The following is a 15821-nucleotide window of genomic DNA, read 5'->3' on the forward strand; positions in this document are numbered from 1 at the left end:
CGGGGCCCTGGGGATCTCCCGGCTCTCCTGGCGCTGAAGGGCAATAACCGCACGCGGAGCAGCAATTACTGCCCAATCGCTGAGGATTCAGAAAATCATTGGTGAGGAGATAGAGGTCAGGAGGTGCGCCGTCGGGGGAAATGAAGCCCGCACTGTCAGTCCCGCCCCCTCCGCCTCGGGCCGCGGTGCGGGCAGGAGCTGCGGGCGGGGGCGCCACAGCCCAGCAGCGGCCTTTCTGGTTTGGGCTCAAAAAGCAGGCTCCCCGTCCTTCCTCAGGGTGTGCCGCCGTGGCCTCTGCCCGGCTGTGTCGGCCCGTGGCCTGTCGGTGCTGATGAGCCCCCCCCCCCCCCCGCCACGCGTGCCTGGTTCCCGGGGGGAGCTCTCCCCCTCCCACGGCGGCAAACAGCGGCCCCATCACACCCCCATGGGGGCCTCGAGGGGACACCTCGCCCTCGGACGAGCCTGGGAGGAACCCGGGCCCTCCACCCGGCGATGGCTCAGCGCCAGTGACCCCCCCCCCCCCGCGGCCTCAGTGCGAGGAGCAGTCAGCACAGCCCCCGCGCGGGGCCCGCTCTGTGACGAGGGACAGCGCTGCTGGGGGCCGTGCCGGCGCGGCGGGGAGGGACACCCCCTTCTCGAATGGAAACCAGAAACAGAAAGACGATGATCCTCAGCGCCTTCTCACGCTCCTCCCACCCCAGAGGTGCTGGTAGCCGCTGCCGTCCGTGAGAACCGGGGACGGCGCACCCCAGGGGGTTCCGTGCTAGACTCTCTGTGCTCCCCCAAGGCTGGCGTCCCACCGGGGGTGTTCTGCTCCCCGGGGACGGTGGCAATGTCTGGAGACACCTGCGGGCTCACAGCTGGGCATCCCAGGGGCCCAGCACACCCGCCTCCGGGAGCGACCTCAGGCGGAGATGCCAGTCCCGGGGGCTGGGGGAGGGGCTGCCTGCAGACACCCGTGACGCCCAGTGTGCGGGCACCCGGCTAAGGGACAGGTGGCTCCTCATCTCCGCCACCTGAGGGCGAGGTTCGAGCATCAACCCATCGCTCTGAGGAGCAAGAAGCCGGAGGCAACGGCCGTTATCGGGTTTCCTCTGTGGACTCAGGGGACTCGGGTCACAACAGTGGGTGCGACGGCTTCCTGTAGAGAAGCAGCGGGAGAGGCAGGAGGGGAGGAGGGGGCCCCGATGTCACTCCGCAGCCCTGAGGGGGCGTGGCTTCGGCTCCGACCTCAGTGGTTGACGTTTCTCTCTCTCTCCCTCTCCCTTCTTCTCTCTCTAAAAACCAATAAAAACATTGTTTTTTTAAGCTATTGGTGGGCCGGCTGACAGCGGCTGCAGAAGGTCTCTGGGTTAACTGCGTGGTGAGTCAGTGCGCATGTCTAATCGCTTTGTGACGGTCGTGTGAGACGTCAGCACGGGAGTTGGTTTCAGGGCACATGACATTCCTTGTACTGTTTTTGCAACTTCCTTGTGAATGAGACATGATTTCACAATGGACAGTTAGGAACCATTTTGAAAGGTGCTCTATCAGCTGGTCATGACTGGAACTCAGTGATGGGGACACAGGGTTCGTGATGCGATTCTCTCTGCTTGCACCGACTGAAATGATTCACGATGGAAGTTCAACAGATTTAAGAGATAAAAGCCACATGCATGGAAGGCACAGACCTTGTTTGGATTTGATGCAAAAACAAACTGACTTAAGAGCACATTTCTGAGACTGTCAGGAGACTTAAGTAAGGACTGGTGTGCCCTCGCCAGTGTGGCTCAGTGGACAGAGCGTCGGCCTGCAGACTGAAGGGTCCCTGGTTCGATTCCGGTCCAGGGCATGTAACGTGGTTGCAGGCACATCCCCAGCAGGAGGTGTGCAGGAGGCAGCCGAACCATGATTCTCTCTCATCACTGATGTGTCTCTCTCTCCCCCTCTCCCTTCCTCTCTGACATCAATAAAAAATATATTTAACAAACAAACAAACAATAAATACTCAGTGGACTTCCTTTGCTGCCTTTTCCCCGTTTCCAGCCAAATCAGCTCTCGTGGTGGGGGGTCGGCGTGGGGCTGCCGGGCCCACGAGGCTGCCCGAGCCCCAAGCCCCCAGGCGGCCGTGGGAGGTCCCCGCCCGACACAGCTGCCTCCACGCGCATCCGCGTCCGCAGGCGACCTACCTGGCGGGCCTCCACGCCCAGCTCCCGCAGGGCCGACCGGAAGAACTCAGGCGAGGGCTTGCCCACCACCTCGGCCTCGATGCCGCAGGCGTACTGCCGAGAGAGGGCGCGCGTGGGCGTGGGGCGAAGCAGCGGGCCCGACGGCAGGGAGGGCCCCCCTCCGGGAACCAGGGGAGACGGCCCCAAAGGTGCGCCCACCCGTGGGCCAGGGGTCTCGGGGCAGGACATGTGAGCCCCAGACACGTCTGACAGACACGCGTGGGTGACGCCACGTCAGGCTGCCTGGGACGCTCGGAGCCGCACCTCCAGGCCCGCCATCTGCTCAGACCCGAGCTGTGGGAGAGGCGGCCCAGAGGTGGCAGTCTCGGGCATCACATGGGCACCCTGCCCGCCTATATTCCTGCTTCCCCCCCTCCCCTGCCCACCCTGCTGGTCATGGCTCCCCCAGGATGAGTCCAGGGCCCCACGTCCCGTCTGTCCCTCCCCCACGGGTGCGGGCAGGCAGGGCCGGTGTCCCAGTGCGGGGCGGGCAGTGAGAGGAGCTGGCCGGGGCCGGAGTCTAGGCCGGGACAGCGGGCCAGGCCTTGGTCAGAGGACGCTGGGAGCTGCGCCTGGGCCTGGCCTTCAGAGTGGGGGGTCGGGGGGTCGGGGGGTCGGAAAGGGGTCCAGTCGGGACACCAGGCTGCAGGTGCCCAGGGTGGGGAGTGCAGATGGTCCCCACAGACAGAGCCCAGGAGGGGGCGGCAGCGGGCACGCTGGGAGGGCCAGCGGTCAGCACAGGGGCGTGGAGAGAGGGCAGGAGCGCTCGGGGGCAGGGGCAGGCACAGTCGGCAGCGCAGGGGCGCCCGCGTGAAGCCCCAACTAGGGGGCCACTTTCTCCAGAAAGATCCGAGCGCGAGGAGGGCTCGGGCAGGTACCTCGAGCGCCTTCATGTAGCCGCCAACGTCCAGCATCAGGCCCGAGGTCTCCTTGTAGTAGCGCCTGGGAGAGGAGGGGGACGGGTGAGCCGGCCGGGATCCGGGAGCCCTGAGCAATGCCCGCCCTGTCCGGAGGGCCAGGGGGCGAGGGCCAGGGCGGGAGCCGGGCTGAGAGTGGCCCGTGGTGGTCACCCCGCCCGGCCAGCAGCGCTCGGTCGGAACGGCCGTGCTGCCAGCTTTGTGGGGACTCGGCCGCGGTGATCGACGGGGACCGAGGGGCGATGGGCCCAGCTGCTGACACAGAGCAAGACAAGGGCCCCGGGAGAGGTCAGCAGGTCCGAGGAGCATTAGCGAGGCCCTAATTGCTAATAATTAACCCTAACTGCTGCCGAAGGAGAAAACGCCGTCAGCTCGGAGCGCCCGGCCGCGTGTCCCGTGAGCGAGAGGTCAGGAGGCGTGCGGGGTCCGTGGGCGCCGGACGCTCCGAGGAGAAGACAACGGGGGACCGAGCCGGCTGGGCGCTCGGGGAACCCACCTCACCAGTTCCCCCTCCCTTCTCTGCTCCTCAAATCTGGGAGACGTTAAACCGCGTGCGCGCACAGGGGCAAGAGCAGGCAGGCATGCTGGCCTTGGCGTTCAGGACCCAAGGGTCGTGGGTTCGATTCCCAGTCAAGGGCACGTACTTGTGTTGCGGGTTCAATCCCCAGCCCGGTCGGGGTCCGTGTGGGAGGCAGCCAATCCATCTGCCTCTCTCACGTCAGTGTTTCTCTCTCCCCCCCTCCCCCGCCCTTCCACTCTCTAAAAATCAACGGGAAAGCTATCCTCGCTCCTCGGGTGAGGATTGAAAAAGAAGAAAAGAAGAGGGAGGGAGGGAGAAGGCCGTCGCCCCGGCCCGCCACGCCGCGTGCCCGCCTCCTTCTCCACGTGGCTCTGCGCGTCGGACCCAGAGCGCGCCCCACGCGGACTCACCCCTTCCCCAGGGAGAGGAGCACGGGGTCCGGCAGCCCCATGAGCACCTGGAAGGCCCTGTTCATGTTCCGGTAGGAGAAGTGTTCCCCCGCGTCCCCGATGACCACGCAGTTGGGGTTGGACGTGTCGATCTGGTCAAATTCCGAGCGGACTTCTGGAACGAGGGGGGAGGGGTAAAGTTCAGTGGCAGCCTGCACCTCTCCCCCTGCGCCCCTCCCCCTACACCCCTCCCCCTGCACCCCTCCCTGTGCTGTGGCAGGTGGCACCCTGCACCTCTCCCCCTGCGCCCCTCCCCCCTCGCCCCTCCCTGTGCTGTGGCCCAGGGGAGAGGGATGCTGACTCGGCCCCACCCTGGAAGGGGCGTCTGCACCCTCCCCCCGCCCCCGCAGGCCTACCGTCGTGGACCAGCAGGTGTGGCCGGAGGCCTCGCTCCTGGAGGATGCGGCAGGCGGCGGGGGGCGGGGCGGTCACCTCGGCCTCGGAGAGGTCGAAGCCCAGGCGGCGCAGCTCGCCCACCAGGCGCCCGCGGGACTTCTGCGACTCGTTGGTGCAGAACCGCACCTTCAGCCCCGAGCGCCTCAGCCTGCGGGACGGCGTGCGTTACCGGCGGTGGACCGGCCAGGGCCCCGCCTTCTCCACTGGTGCTTCCGGCCCCAAGGGGCTGGGCGGACCCCGGGCTCAGGCCGGTGTTTCTGAGGGGAGCAGACCACCCCCCACACCCCTCCTCTCGTCCTGAGGGGCACACCCGAGGCTCCCCAAGTCCCACTGCCCTGCCCACGCCTCCCTCTCCTCCTGGGACACGTCTCTGTGCCCGAGACACATCCCTGCCGCCTGCCTCCACACGCTGCCTCTCCACACCCCTCCCGCCTCGGAGCCCACCGACACCTCCCCCCGCCCCCCGGCCCAGCTGGAGGTCAGTTCATTTTTTAAAATGTATTTTTATTGATGTCAGAGAGGAAGGGAGAGGGAGAGAAACATCAATGATGACAGAGAATCATCCATCAGCTGCCTCCTGCACGCCACCGACTGGGGATCGAGCCCGCAACCCAGGCCTGTGCCCTGACCGGGAATCGAACCGTGACCTCCTGGGCCATAGGCTGACGCCCAACCCCTGAGCCACGCCGGCTGGGCTGGAGGTCACTGCTGGTCCCCGATGCCTGGCACTTGCCCTGCGCATCTGAACTACAGACGCCACATGAACTCTGATTCACGTCTCCCCAAAGAGCAGGGGCCACGGGACCGAGCGGAGGCCCTCGCTGAGGGGCCCTCCGAGGGGTCCCCCGGTTGTCGCCCACGTGCTCTGTGGATCAGGAAGGGTCTGCTCAGTCCTCAGCGCCCGGGCCTCCCGCGGAGCTGGTCGCAGCGGCCCTGGCGTTTGCTGAGCGACTGGCTGATGCCAAGTCCAAACGGCAGCCAGTGCGGGACGTCCTGGCCACCCCCCCCACTGCTGCCTCCGAGGGGTCTGCGCTGGGGAGCAGAGGGGCCTCAGTGTGAAGGCACGCCCTGCCTCGGCCCCGGGCCGCGGGCGCTGCGGCTGACACGCGGGATGTGGGGGGGAGTCGCAGAGCTGCTGACCAGAGCGAGGACGAGGACCGGGAGCGGACGGGGCCTTCGTCACGGCCCGCGACTCAGCCCGTTCTTCGTATTTGTCTTTCCAATCAGCGGGCTATGATGGCCCGCTCTGCGCCGCGGTTAATTGCCCTTCATAAAGACAGCTTCTGTGTTTTAATTAGGCGGTTAATTATTGTAACTAATAGCATCACCTTGTACCTCACAGACAGAGCCTCACTGACTGGCGCCCGGAACGTGAGACTCACACCCAAGTGAATGGAGCCGCTGGGGGGGGGGGAGAGGGGAGCCGGGGACTCATTCCTGCTGGTGAGTGACGACGCGCCCTTCTCAGGACAGTGAGCATCCTGACAGACGGCCGAGCGCGCACCTGCTCCCAGCACGACTTCGGGGCCGGCGAGACGACGAGACACAGACCCCGTCGGGACACTCTGGCCTCTCGTCCCTTCGGAAGGCCAACCTGCGCTCACCCAGAGCCTCTGCTCTAAACCCGAGGAACAGCCCGGCCGCGGGGCTCAGGGGCTGAGCGTCGACCTATGAACCCGGAGGTCAGGGTTCGATTCCTGGTCAGGGCACAGGCCCGGGTTGCGGGCTTGATCCCCAGTGTGGGGCGTGCAGGAGGCAGCCGATCCGTGGTTCTCTCTCATTGATGTTTCTCTCCCTCTCCCTCCCCCTTCCTCTCTGAAATTAAAAAGGAGAAGAAGGAGGAGGAGGAGGAGGAGGAGGAGGAGGAGGAGGAAGAAGAGGAGGAGGAGGAGGAAGAGGAGGAGGAGGAGGAGGAGGAGGAAGAGGAGGAAGAGGAGGAGAAAAGGAGAGGAAGGAGGAGAAGGTGGGTGCCTACAAGCCAGGAAGAGAACTCCCACCGGAAACCACCAGCTGGCACCTGGATCTTGGGCGTCCCGCCCTCCGGACTCCGGGAAAACAATTCTGCTGCTCAGCCCGCCTGGGTGTTCCCCTCCGGCAGCCCAACCAGAGAACAGCCGCTCAGCGCCCCCTCCCCCCGGGGTCTGCTGCCACAGGGCACACGCCGGCCTTGGGGGGCCTGGACGTGAGAACCGGGAGGTCAGGAAAGCCCGAGCCGGGCCCAGGGGGTGACCCCCAGGGATGTCAGCACCAGGGACAGGCCGAGCTCCGGGACAGGCCATGTTCTCCCCCCCTCCCCCATCGCCCCAAATCTGGGGGACAAGGGGCTCCCCTCCCCCATCGCCCCAAATCTGGGGGACGAGGGGCTCCCCTCCCCCATCGCCCCAAATCTGGGGGACGAGGGGCTCCCTCTGAGACCTCGGCGCTGCCCCTCCCGAGGGGCCCGTGGATGCGCCCCGACTTCCTGCGGCCGCACGGGATCTGTGAACTGACCTTTACCCTCGTCCTGGCGGGCAGGGACTCACTCCGAGCGACAACGTCGTCGCCTGTGCAATTACGTGCATCACAGAGCGGGTCCCTCGCAAATCACCCCGGGCCTCGCCCATCTGCCGGCTGTCGCATCTGCCGGCGCTCACCCGGAAATGATGGAGCCTCTCGTTAGCGTGGGGAGCAGGAGCGGCCGGGCGGCCGCTGGGCACCTGGCTGACCTTGGCGCGGCTGCGCCCGCTCCGCTCGCCACAGGGGCCCGCGGGGGAGCTGGAGGGGCCAGGAGGGGCCCCCACGAGGCGCTCCCTGCGGCGCCGATGGGATCTGTCGGCCGGCTGACCGGAGGCCCTCTCCTCACCGAGGCTGCCCTCCCGGCCCCGAGGGCCGCGTCCCACTCACCCTGCAGGGCCTCGTTCATGCGCCCCTTCCTCCAGGAAGGCCCCCAGGCTCACCCTGCCTGGGCAGCGCCACGGTCCTCTGCGTGGCTCTCAGCCCCGGTGCTGCTCGTGGCATCAGCAGCACGTGGTCCTCCCTCTGCCGCCCCCGCTCAGGGCTCCCTTGGGTGTTTGCTGAAGCACCGCCCATCCCGGCGCCCAGGCCCCGGCACTGGGCCAGCATCAGAGCCAGGACAGCCCCTAGGCAGCCCCTCGCCCACCAGCCACGTCAGTTCTCCAACGTGCACGCCACCCCGCATCTCCTGGGTCGGGACGCCGGGCTGTGGGCCACCGAGGCCAAAGCAGGCTCCCGCCAGGTGGCCGGGGGCTGCAGGGATACAAGGGGCTGCCAAGGGAGCTGTCCAGGGCCCCAGGGGCAGGGCTGCCGGGGGCTCAGAGCCGCCGCTCCCAGTGGGAAGTGCCCCCTAGTCCACAGGGGAAGCTCGGTTTGAGGGCCCACAGGGCCCGAGGCTGCCGGGAGCGGCCTGCCCTCCCTGCATTGTGTCGCCTGGATGCTCCGGACACCCCTCTCCAGGACACCCCCATCCAGGACACCCCCCTCCAGGTCACCGCCCTCCAGGACACCCCGCTCCAGGACACCCCCCTCTCCAGGACACCCCCCCAGGACACCCCCCTCCAGGACAGCCCCCTCCAGGTCACCTCCAGGACACCCCCTCCAGGACACCGCCCTCCAGGACACCGCCCTCCAGGACACCCCCCTCCAAACGCACCGGGCGGCAGCCAGCACCGTACGGCGACGCTTCACTGTGAGACGCACCAAACAACTCAAATTCCCCGGTGACGGGACCGAGAGGATCCAAGAACCTCCCGGCACCCAGGGAACCTCGGGAGAAGCACCCCGCTCTCAGCCAACCCCACACGGCGCCCCCACGGCCCCGGCTCCGTCCTAGGCCTCCCTGGTGCTAGGTTTCCCGGGGACAGAGGACAGTGGACGGAGGGTGGGCCTGGGTACGGTGCTGCAGGTGTGAACAGAGGGCCAGGCAGACGCGCCGCTGCGGAGCGGGAGGCCAGGCGGCGGGGGCGGCGGGGGCACTTCAGAGTGATGCCCTGGGCGGCGTCTGGGCTCCGCCACTGACTGGCTGTGGAGCCTCCCCAAGCTGTTTCTTCTCCGGGGCTCAGTTTGCTCATCTGTAAAATGGGCATGGCAATAGCACCCACCTCACGTCGTGAGGACCCAGGAGGTGCCCACTGAGTACTGAGAACATCTGCCCGTGGGCAGTGGGCAGGGAGGAGCCCACTCTCCCTGCCCGAACCTCTCACGGTGGGTGGGGGCGCTTGCCCACCTCACCCCAGGCAGCCACCCACTGCCAAGGGGGCTGGGCAAATGGCCGGGAGACCAGGCCGACCGAGACTCCAAACCCCCTCCCATCCAGGAAAAGAGACCCCGCAGGTCGGTGGAGGGTGGAGGGAGGCCCCGGCTGCGGGGGGTCCTGGGTGGAAAGGCGAGCCCCAGCTGGCAGATCAAACTTGAGGTGACAAATGAGATCAGCGTCCAGAGGGGAGGTGGCTTCTCGCCATCTCGGGGGGAGGCTGCTCTGCCTGCTTTGTTGTTGTTGTTTGAATGTGTCTTTATGATGTCAGAGACGGAGGGAGAGGGAGAGAGAGAAACATCAATGAGGAGAGAGAACCACTGATCGGCTGCCTCCTGCAGGCCCCCTGCTGGGGATCCAGCCCACAACCCTGGCCTGTGCCCTGACCGGGACTGGAGCCCATGGTCAGACAAGGCTGGTTTTGCACTGGAAAAATACAGTCATCCGCGCGCACAGGGGACACCCACATGCACAGGGGACACCCACACACACAGGGGACACCCCCCCACGCACAGGGGACACCCACGTTGATTCCGGAGGGTCCGGCCCAGCTCCCGAGAGTCCCGACGGGCAGCAGCTCAGGGTCAGGGAGCCCAGGGCTTTCCCGCCCCGGGACTGGGGTTGGCACCTTGCACGTGCCCTGGGCGGGGACCGTGGGCTGGGCTCCCGGAGTCCTTGCGTCTCAGCCATGCCGTGTGGTGACGGCAGCACCTGGCCCCCCGCCCCTGCTGGCGGCTCTCCAGGGCTGGCACTGCGGACACATGTGGACCCGCCGCCCTGGGTCACTGGGACCTGGATGCCAGGGTCTCTGCTGAACCAGCGGTGCCTCCCCCTCCCTGCAGCTGCTCCCCCCTCCCTGCAGCTGCCCCCCCTCCCTGCAGCTGCCCCCCCTCTCCCTGCAGCTGCCCCCCCTCCCTGCAGCTGCCCCCTCTCCCTGCAGCTGCCCCCTCTCCCTGCAGCTGCCCCCCCTCCCTGCTGCACCACCCCCTCCAGCTGGCACTGTGGGCGAGTGTGGGCAGAGTCCAGGCAAGAAGCAGAGTCCAGAGTCTGGACAGAGAGAAGGGGACAGGCGGTGGTAAGAACACGGCCGAGCCCCGGCGGCCAGCCAGTGGCCTCAGGACAGTGATGAGGTCACACAGACCCGGGCGGCCCAGAGCAGGGTCTCGGGACACGGGCTCACCTCCCCGCCTGTGGCGTGGCCGCCCCGCGCCTCCGCCCTCAGTGCTCCCCGCTGACCGGCCGCGCTGACCTGCGAGCCTCTGCGGCAGGTCGGAGACACGCGGAGCCCGCAGACCTCAGCGTGTTTATTCACAAACACCAGTGGGAGGCGCCTCAGGAGGCCTTGCTAGACGCAGACCCCAGGCCCCGGTGACCCGCCTTCCTCTGGGGGAGCAGCCCGCCCTCCTGCCTCCGGGGGTCTTTGAGCCTCAGGTTCCTTCTCTTTTTTTCTCTCTTTTTTTTTTTTTAAAATATTTTTATTGTTTTCAGAGAGGAAGGGAGAGGGGGAGAGACAGAGAGAGCAACATCAATGATGAGAGAGAACCATTGATCAGCTGCCTCTTACAGGCCCCCCACTGGGGATGGGGCCGCACCCTGGGCATGTGCCCTGACTGGGGGTCGAACCCTGACCTCCTGGCTCCGAGGTCCCTGCTCCGTAAAGGCGGCAGCTTCCTGCTGCCCGGGCCGTGGGAAATGGCCCTGCGGACCGGCACGGGCAGGCCCCACTCGGCTTTGCGATTATGGCTTCTCAGAGCGTCCCGGGGCGTGGGGGGGTGAGGCGTGTGGCGGCTCATCTGGGAGCTGCGTGCGTGACCCGGGCCCGAGGGCTGGCTCCTCCCAGAGGCAGCAGCGTCGGGTCAGCCTTCCTTCGGCCCCAGCCCCCCCTGCTGCCCCCCGCGCCCCCCCCCCCCCGGTTTCCACAGGGAGGCCCTGCCCACCGACATGGAGACGGAGCGGCCTCCCCCCCGATGTCCCTGTGTCCCCCATGGGGCAGGCGCGGCCCTGCCGTCACCCCACTCCAGAGGCGGGCGGGCTGAGTCTTTATTTATCTTCTTTGTTGTTTATCTTTTTGAGCAGAAGTGGTTTCACACACATTACTCTTCGGCTTTTTCACGTGCTACGGGCCACACTCGTGTCGTAGGGACCAAAGTCAGGGGCAAACGGAGAGCCGCACTCCTAACAGGGCACAACCTACTCCCTCGTCGCCTCCCGAGGGACACGTGGCTGCCCCCCCGCGCCCCCCCCCACACACACACCTCAGCCGTAAACATCTGCACCAGGGGTGCGGCCTACCGCGCCAGGCGTCAATACTGCGGTCATCGGCACACCTGCCACCTTCCACCGCCTGGCCTCGGCACCAATACTACAGACGTGAACCTCAAACACAACACCGCTCAGCCGGCCGCGTGGCTCAGGGGTTGAGCGTCGACCTGTGAACCAGGAGGTCAGGGTTCGATTCCCGGTCAGGGCACGGGCCCGGGGTTGAGTGCTGGAACCCCAGCAGGGGGCGTGCAGGAGGCAGCCAATCAATGATTCTCTCTGATCGATGTTTCCATCTCTTCCTTCTCCCTCTCCCTTCCTCTCTCTAAAAATCAATAAAAACATATTTTTTAAAAAATAACACTACTTAAACATTGCTCCTTTATTTGTTTAATTTGGGGGTTCCACCCCGAGTTCATTTGGGGATAAGAGTGTGAACCCCCTGGACTGGGATCTGCGGGGGACTCCCGGCTCCTGTGACCTGTGACCCGTGAGCATCAGGGCGGGGCAGTGAGGGGTGATGGGAGCCACGGGCTCAGGAAAGGAGGGGCGCACCTTGCACCCTCTGCGCTTTCGAGGGAATAGGGGAGCAGGCCCGCAGGACCCCCCACGTCCCCGCGAGGGAATAGGGGAGCAGGCCCGGAGGACCCCCGCGTCCCCGCGAGGGAATAGGGGAGCAGGCCCGGAGGACCCCCGCGTCCCCGCGAGGGAATAGGGGAGCAGGACCCACCGTGTCCCCGCGAGGGAATAGGGGAGCAGGCCCGGAGGACCCCCCACGTCCCCGCGAGGGAATAGGGGAGCAGGCCCGGAGGACCCACCGTGTCCCCGCGAGGACATGCCTGAGACGGGGCCAGGGGTTTGGACACCGGATCCCGGTATTCACGCTCGAGTGGGGATGTTTGCGAGGAGGCCCACCGCAGTGAGACGAGAACACAGCCGGGGTGAGCCCGCTCCGGCCGCCCTCCCACCCCTGAGCCGGCGCTTCACCCCCACAGGAGACCAGCGCGGGAGACAGGACAGGACATTCTCCCAACGCCCCTGTCCAAGGTCCAGGCTGCGTCAGGAGGGTTCCGCTGCCTAAACAAACTCAGCCCAGCACCCGCCCGCCCCTCCGACAGCCGCAGGCCCCGCTGGCAGGTGCTGGGCCACGTGGTGGGGCGGATGGATGGAGCCGGCGGGCCAGGCTCCGGGCCGCCCACGGTCCCTAGCAGGGCCGGGTGACTCCTGGGACCTGTGTCCCAGGGCTGATGGTGCCCCAGGGCTGATGGTGCCCGCGTGGCCAGCACCAGGGGAGGTCGGGCCTGCGCCTGCCAGGCTCCAGACAGGGCCCCCTGGCCTGTTCCTCTTGGCTAAGACCTGCTGGGAGGGGCCTGAGTTTCATGGGGGCCCGGCTTCGGGTGCACCCTGGGCTGTGAGAGGCCCCCTGGGAAGGAGTGGCTGCGGCGGGGTGGTGCCGGGGAATTGCTTTATGAGGCTGCCTGGGCCCAGCAGAGCCTCCACCTTCCGGCCGCGGGGGCCGGCGGGCCGGGGGCCGGGGGCCGGGGGCCGCGGGCAGGCCCAGCAGATGCGCTTTAGAGCCGAGCCAGGAGGCAGGAAACGCGGCCTTTCACATGCAGATGGCGGATCGGCCGGCCTCTGAATGGCTCCCCAATAAAGCGCCCGCTGGGGGGACCCAGGCGGTTACAGATGTCCCAGGACCACGCCCGCCCAGTGGTCCCCGGGCAGGGACATCCCCGTCCCAGCGGCTCCAGAGGGACGACACTGCCCGGGAAGGACAAGGGGGAGTCACGTGGCCTGGAGGCCTGGCCTCCCGGCCTCCCATCGGGGGCCCTGCTGGCCCGGATGTCGACTTCAGACCCTGGCATCACTGGGTCGCGAGGCCACGCCCCCTGAGTCCCCATCCCCGGCCTCTCCCCCTGACTCCAGCCTTTCGGGTGCTCTTTTCACTGGCCGCCCCGCTGGGACTTCGGGGGCTGTGGGCCGCAGAGCCCTCAGCGGGCACTTGCCGGGTGTGGGTGAAGGAGTGAGGCGGTGTGGCTGGCAGGGAGGGCCGGGCTCCGCAGTCGGGCAGATGTGGGTGAATCCTGGCAGTTCCGAATCTCTGAGCCTCGGCCCCACTTCGAAAAGGGGTGCACACCCACCTCGGGGTGGCTGTGAGGGTGGCGTGAGGGACCGGGCAGGCCTCCCTCACTCCATGGCGACTGCTGTTCTGGTCGAACGGTTGTAAAGAGCAGTTTATCCTCCCCGTGGGCTCTGTCCCCCAAAGGTGGACTTTTCAGGAAGTCCGAGGACAGCTGTCCCCCAGAAAGCCCAGGAAGAGGCTGGGGACTGCCCCTCCCCCGAAGGTGCTACTTGGGAACCTACCGTCTGGTGCTGGGGAGCTGGGGTGGAGGCGAGCTCTCCCCAGGACCCGGTCCCCCTCCCGCCCCATCACACTTGTCCTAGGGCGGGCCCTTGTCCCCCAGGCACTTCCTCCAGTCCCAGGACTTCAAAGCCAGCCGCACACATCAAGGCCGCAGAGCGGAGGTGCAAAGGGACCTCAGTGGGGGGGGGGGGGGGGGGGCTGCAGAAACACAAAGCGCCCCATGCCCAGCGCTGTGCACTCGGCAAACGGCCGGCTCCGGGAAATTCCTGGGAGAGCCCTTTCTTGGCTCAGCCACCACGAAAGGAAATAGCGGGGCCCCCTCTGCACCCCCAAACCTGAAACATCCCAAGGAAAACCCCAAAGCCGGCCTGTTTTACGGGGGGGAAGTTTCCCGAACTACACGCACTCAGCCTCACTCTGGGCTCCACCCAGGCCCAGGCAACCCCCGAGCGTGTGGGGCTCCTGAGCCTGGGCACGGCCAGCCAGGCTGGGCTGCATGGAGGGCCTCGTCGTCACAGCAGGGGGAGCTGCGGGGGGGGGGGGGGGGGGGCGGGAGAGGAAGGCTGGGGGACCCAGGGGACACCGCAGTGCAGAGCGGCCCCAGTTATGTGGGTTCTGGGGGACTCGGGCTCTGTTCTTACAAGGTTTCCCTTTCACACTGAAACACATTTGAACCCTAACTCCCATCCACTCCATCTTCAGGGAGTGTGCTGCTCCCTCACCCCGAGGCCCTTCGCCCCCTTCGCCCCTGCGGCCTGGCGGTGCCTCCCCCCCAGCCCAGCCGCACTCTGCCCCCTTCCCAGCACCCCTTTCTTCCCGTCACTATGCCAACCTGGCGACTTGGTCACTCATCTGTGTCCAGGTTTACTGCCCACCTCCCCTCCGGACATGAGCCCACGAGGCCTTGTCTGCCTCAGTGAGGGCCCCGAGGTCTGATCCCCCCAACAGGCAGCCCAGTGCCCTCTGGCCCGTTCCCACAGGTGCCACCACCTCGTGCTCTTGCCTGTGACAGGGCCAGCCTGAAGCTGACCTTGGGGCAAACGGAGACTGAGACAGAGGCCACACAGGGCTGACCTGGCCCTCAGGACCTGTGCCCGCAGGGCCGAGGGAGGCACCCCGGTCTGGGGGTCTCTCCTGGGCGCCACGTCTCCCTTTTTTGAGTTTTTGGCCTCTCCAACACCTCCAGCCTGGCCTTGCCGTGCAGGACAATGTGGCTGCTGTACGGACAGGTGAGGTGGGCTCCCTCAACTGACATCTCAGGAGGCAAACTGAGTCCCAACCAGGTCAGGCTCCAGGCAGAGGTCCCCCATGAGTGGCGAGGGGAGGCCAAGTCCTGTGCCATTGGCCCTTGCCAGCTGCCCGTCAACATCATGGCGGCACTGGCCTGCGATGCCCTGGCAATGACAAAGCCCAGGTCCAGGGTGCCACCGTGGTCCCGGCAAGTCCTCCATGCGCCGTCCCCCTCCTACTGTCTACACAGATGATCAAATACAGTCCAACTGCCTAGCTGGTATGGCTCAGTGGTTGAGCATCGACTTTTAAAAATACATATTTGTATTGATTTCAGAGAGGAAGGGAGAAAGAAACGTTAATGATAAGAATCACTGATTGGCATCACACTGGGAATCTGAGCCTGCAACCCAGGCATGTGCCCTGACCGGGAATCAAACGGAGACCTCCTGATTCATAGGTCGCTCAACCCACTGAGCCATGCAGCTGGGCGAGCATGGACTCTTGAACCAGGAGATCACAGTTCGATTCCCCGTCAGGGCACAGGCCCGGGTTGTGGGTTCGATCCCCAGTAGGGGGCGTGCAGGAGGCAGTCGATCCATGATTCTCTCTCATCACTGATGTTTCTCTCCCCCCCCCCCCCACATCTCCCTTCCTCTCTCTGAAACCAATGAAAAAATTAAAAAAAAAAAAATACAGTCCCAATACCAGTCACACATAATTCAAAGTTTCCTGGTAACCACCTTAACAAAAGTCAAAAGAAACAGAGGGAATTAATTTGATAGGTTTTATTTAAACCTAATATGCTCAGATGATTATCCTATCAACATGCAATCAATATGAACTGTAAGCCCCGCGTGGGTTTGACACTGACGGCTCATCAGCCGACCAGCCACCTCCCAGCGCTCCGGGGCCGCGAGGAGCGAGGGCCACCCAGCTGGGCGGCGCGGCTCTCACCCCCTCACCCCGGAGCCGGTGCTCGCCCAGGGGCGCCGGCTCCCCCCGCCCCCCACGGGCGGGTTCTCAGGGCTGCGGGCGGGGCGGGGCCAAAGCAGCAGCCCCGCCCCCTCCAGGCCCCGCCCCCGGCAGCGATCGGAGTGGCGGGCGGGACCGGGCGGAGCGGGTGGCCCGGCGCCCAGGGCGGCCAGCGGGCCCACTCACCTCGCCACCGCCTCCACGGAGCCGGCGATCGGCCTGCCGCCGCCCTCGCCGCTGTCGTACAGGACGCC

General features: G+C 66.2%; 1 protein-coding gene across 1 annotated transcript in view; it reads right to left on the bottom strand.

Annotated features, from left to right (window-relative positions):
* LHPP (phospholysine phosphohistidine inorganic pyrophosphate phosphatase) overlaps positions 1-15821 on the bottom strand; it is a gene marked incomplete at its 5' end in the record, with an annotated part of 31784 nt that extends 15963 nt beyond the window's left edge. Inside the window, 5 exons of the mRNA XM_079793934.1 lie at positions 2169-2261; positions 3086-3149; positions 4055-4208; positions 4450-4637; positions 15754-15821. Coding sequence (XP_079650060.1) covers positions 2169-2261; positions 3086-3149; positions 4055-4208; positions 4450-4637; positions 15754-15821 — 567 coding nt within the window. The remainder of the gene's footprint in view (positions 1-2168; positions 2262-3085; positions 3150-4054; positions 4209-4449; positions 4638-15753) is intronic.

Source organism: Cnephaeus nilssonii (assembly GCF_951640355.1).
Source record: "Cnephaeus nilssonii genome assembly, chromosome: 16".
NCBI classification, from domain to species: Eukaryota; Metazoa; Chordata; class Mammalia; order Chiroptera; family Vespertilionidae; genus Cnephaeus; species Cnephaeus nilssonii.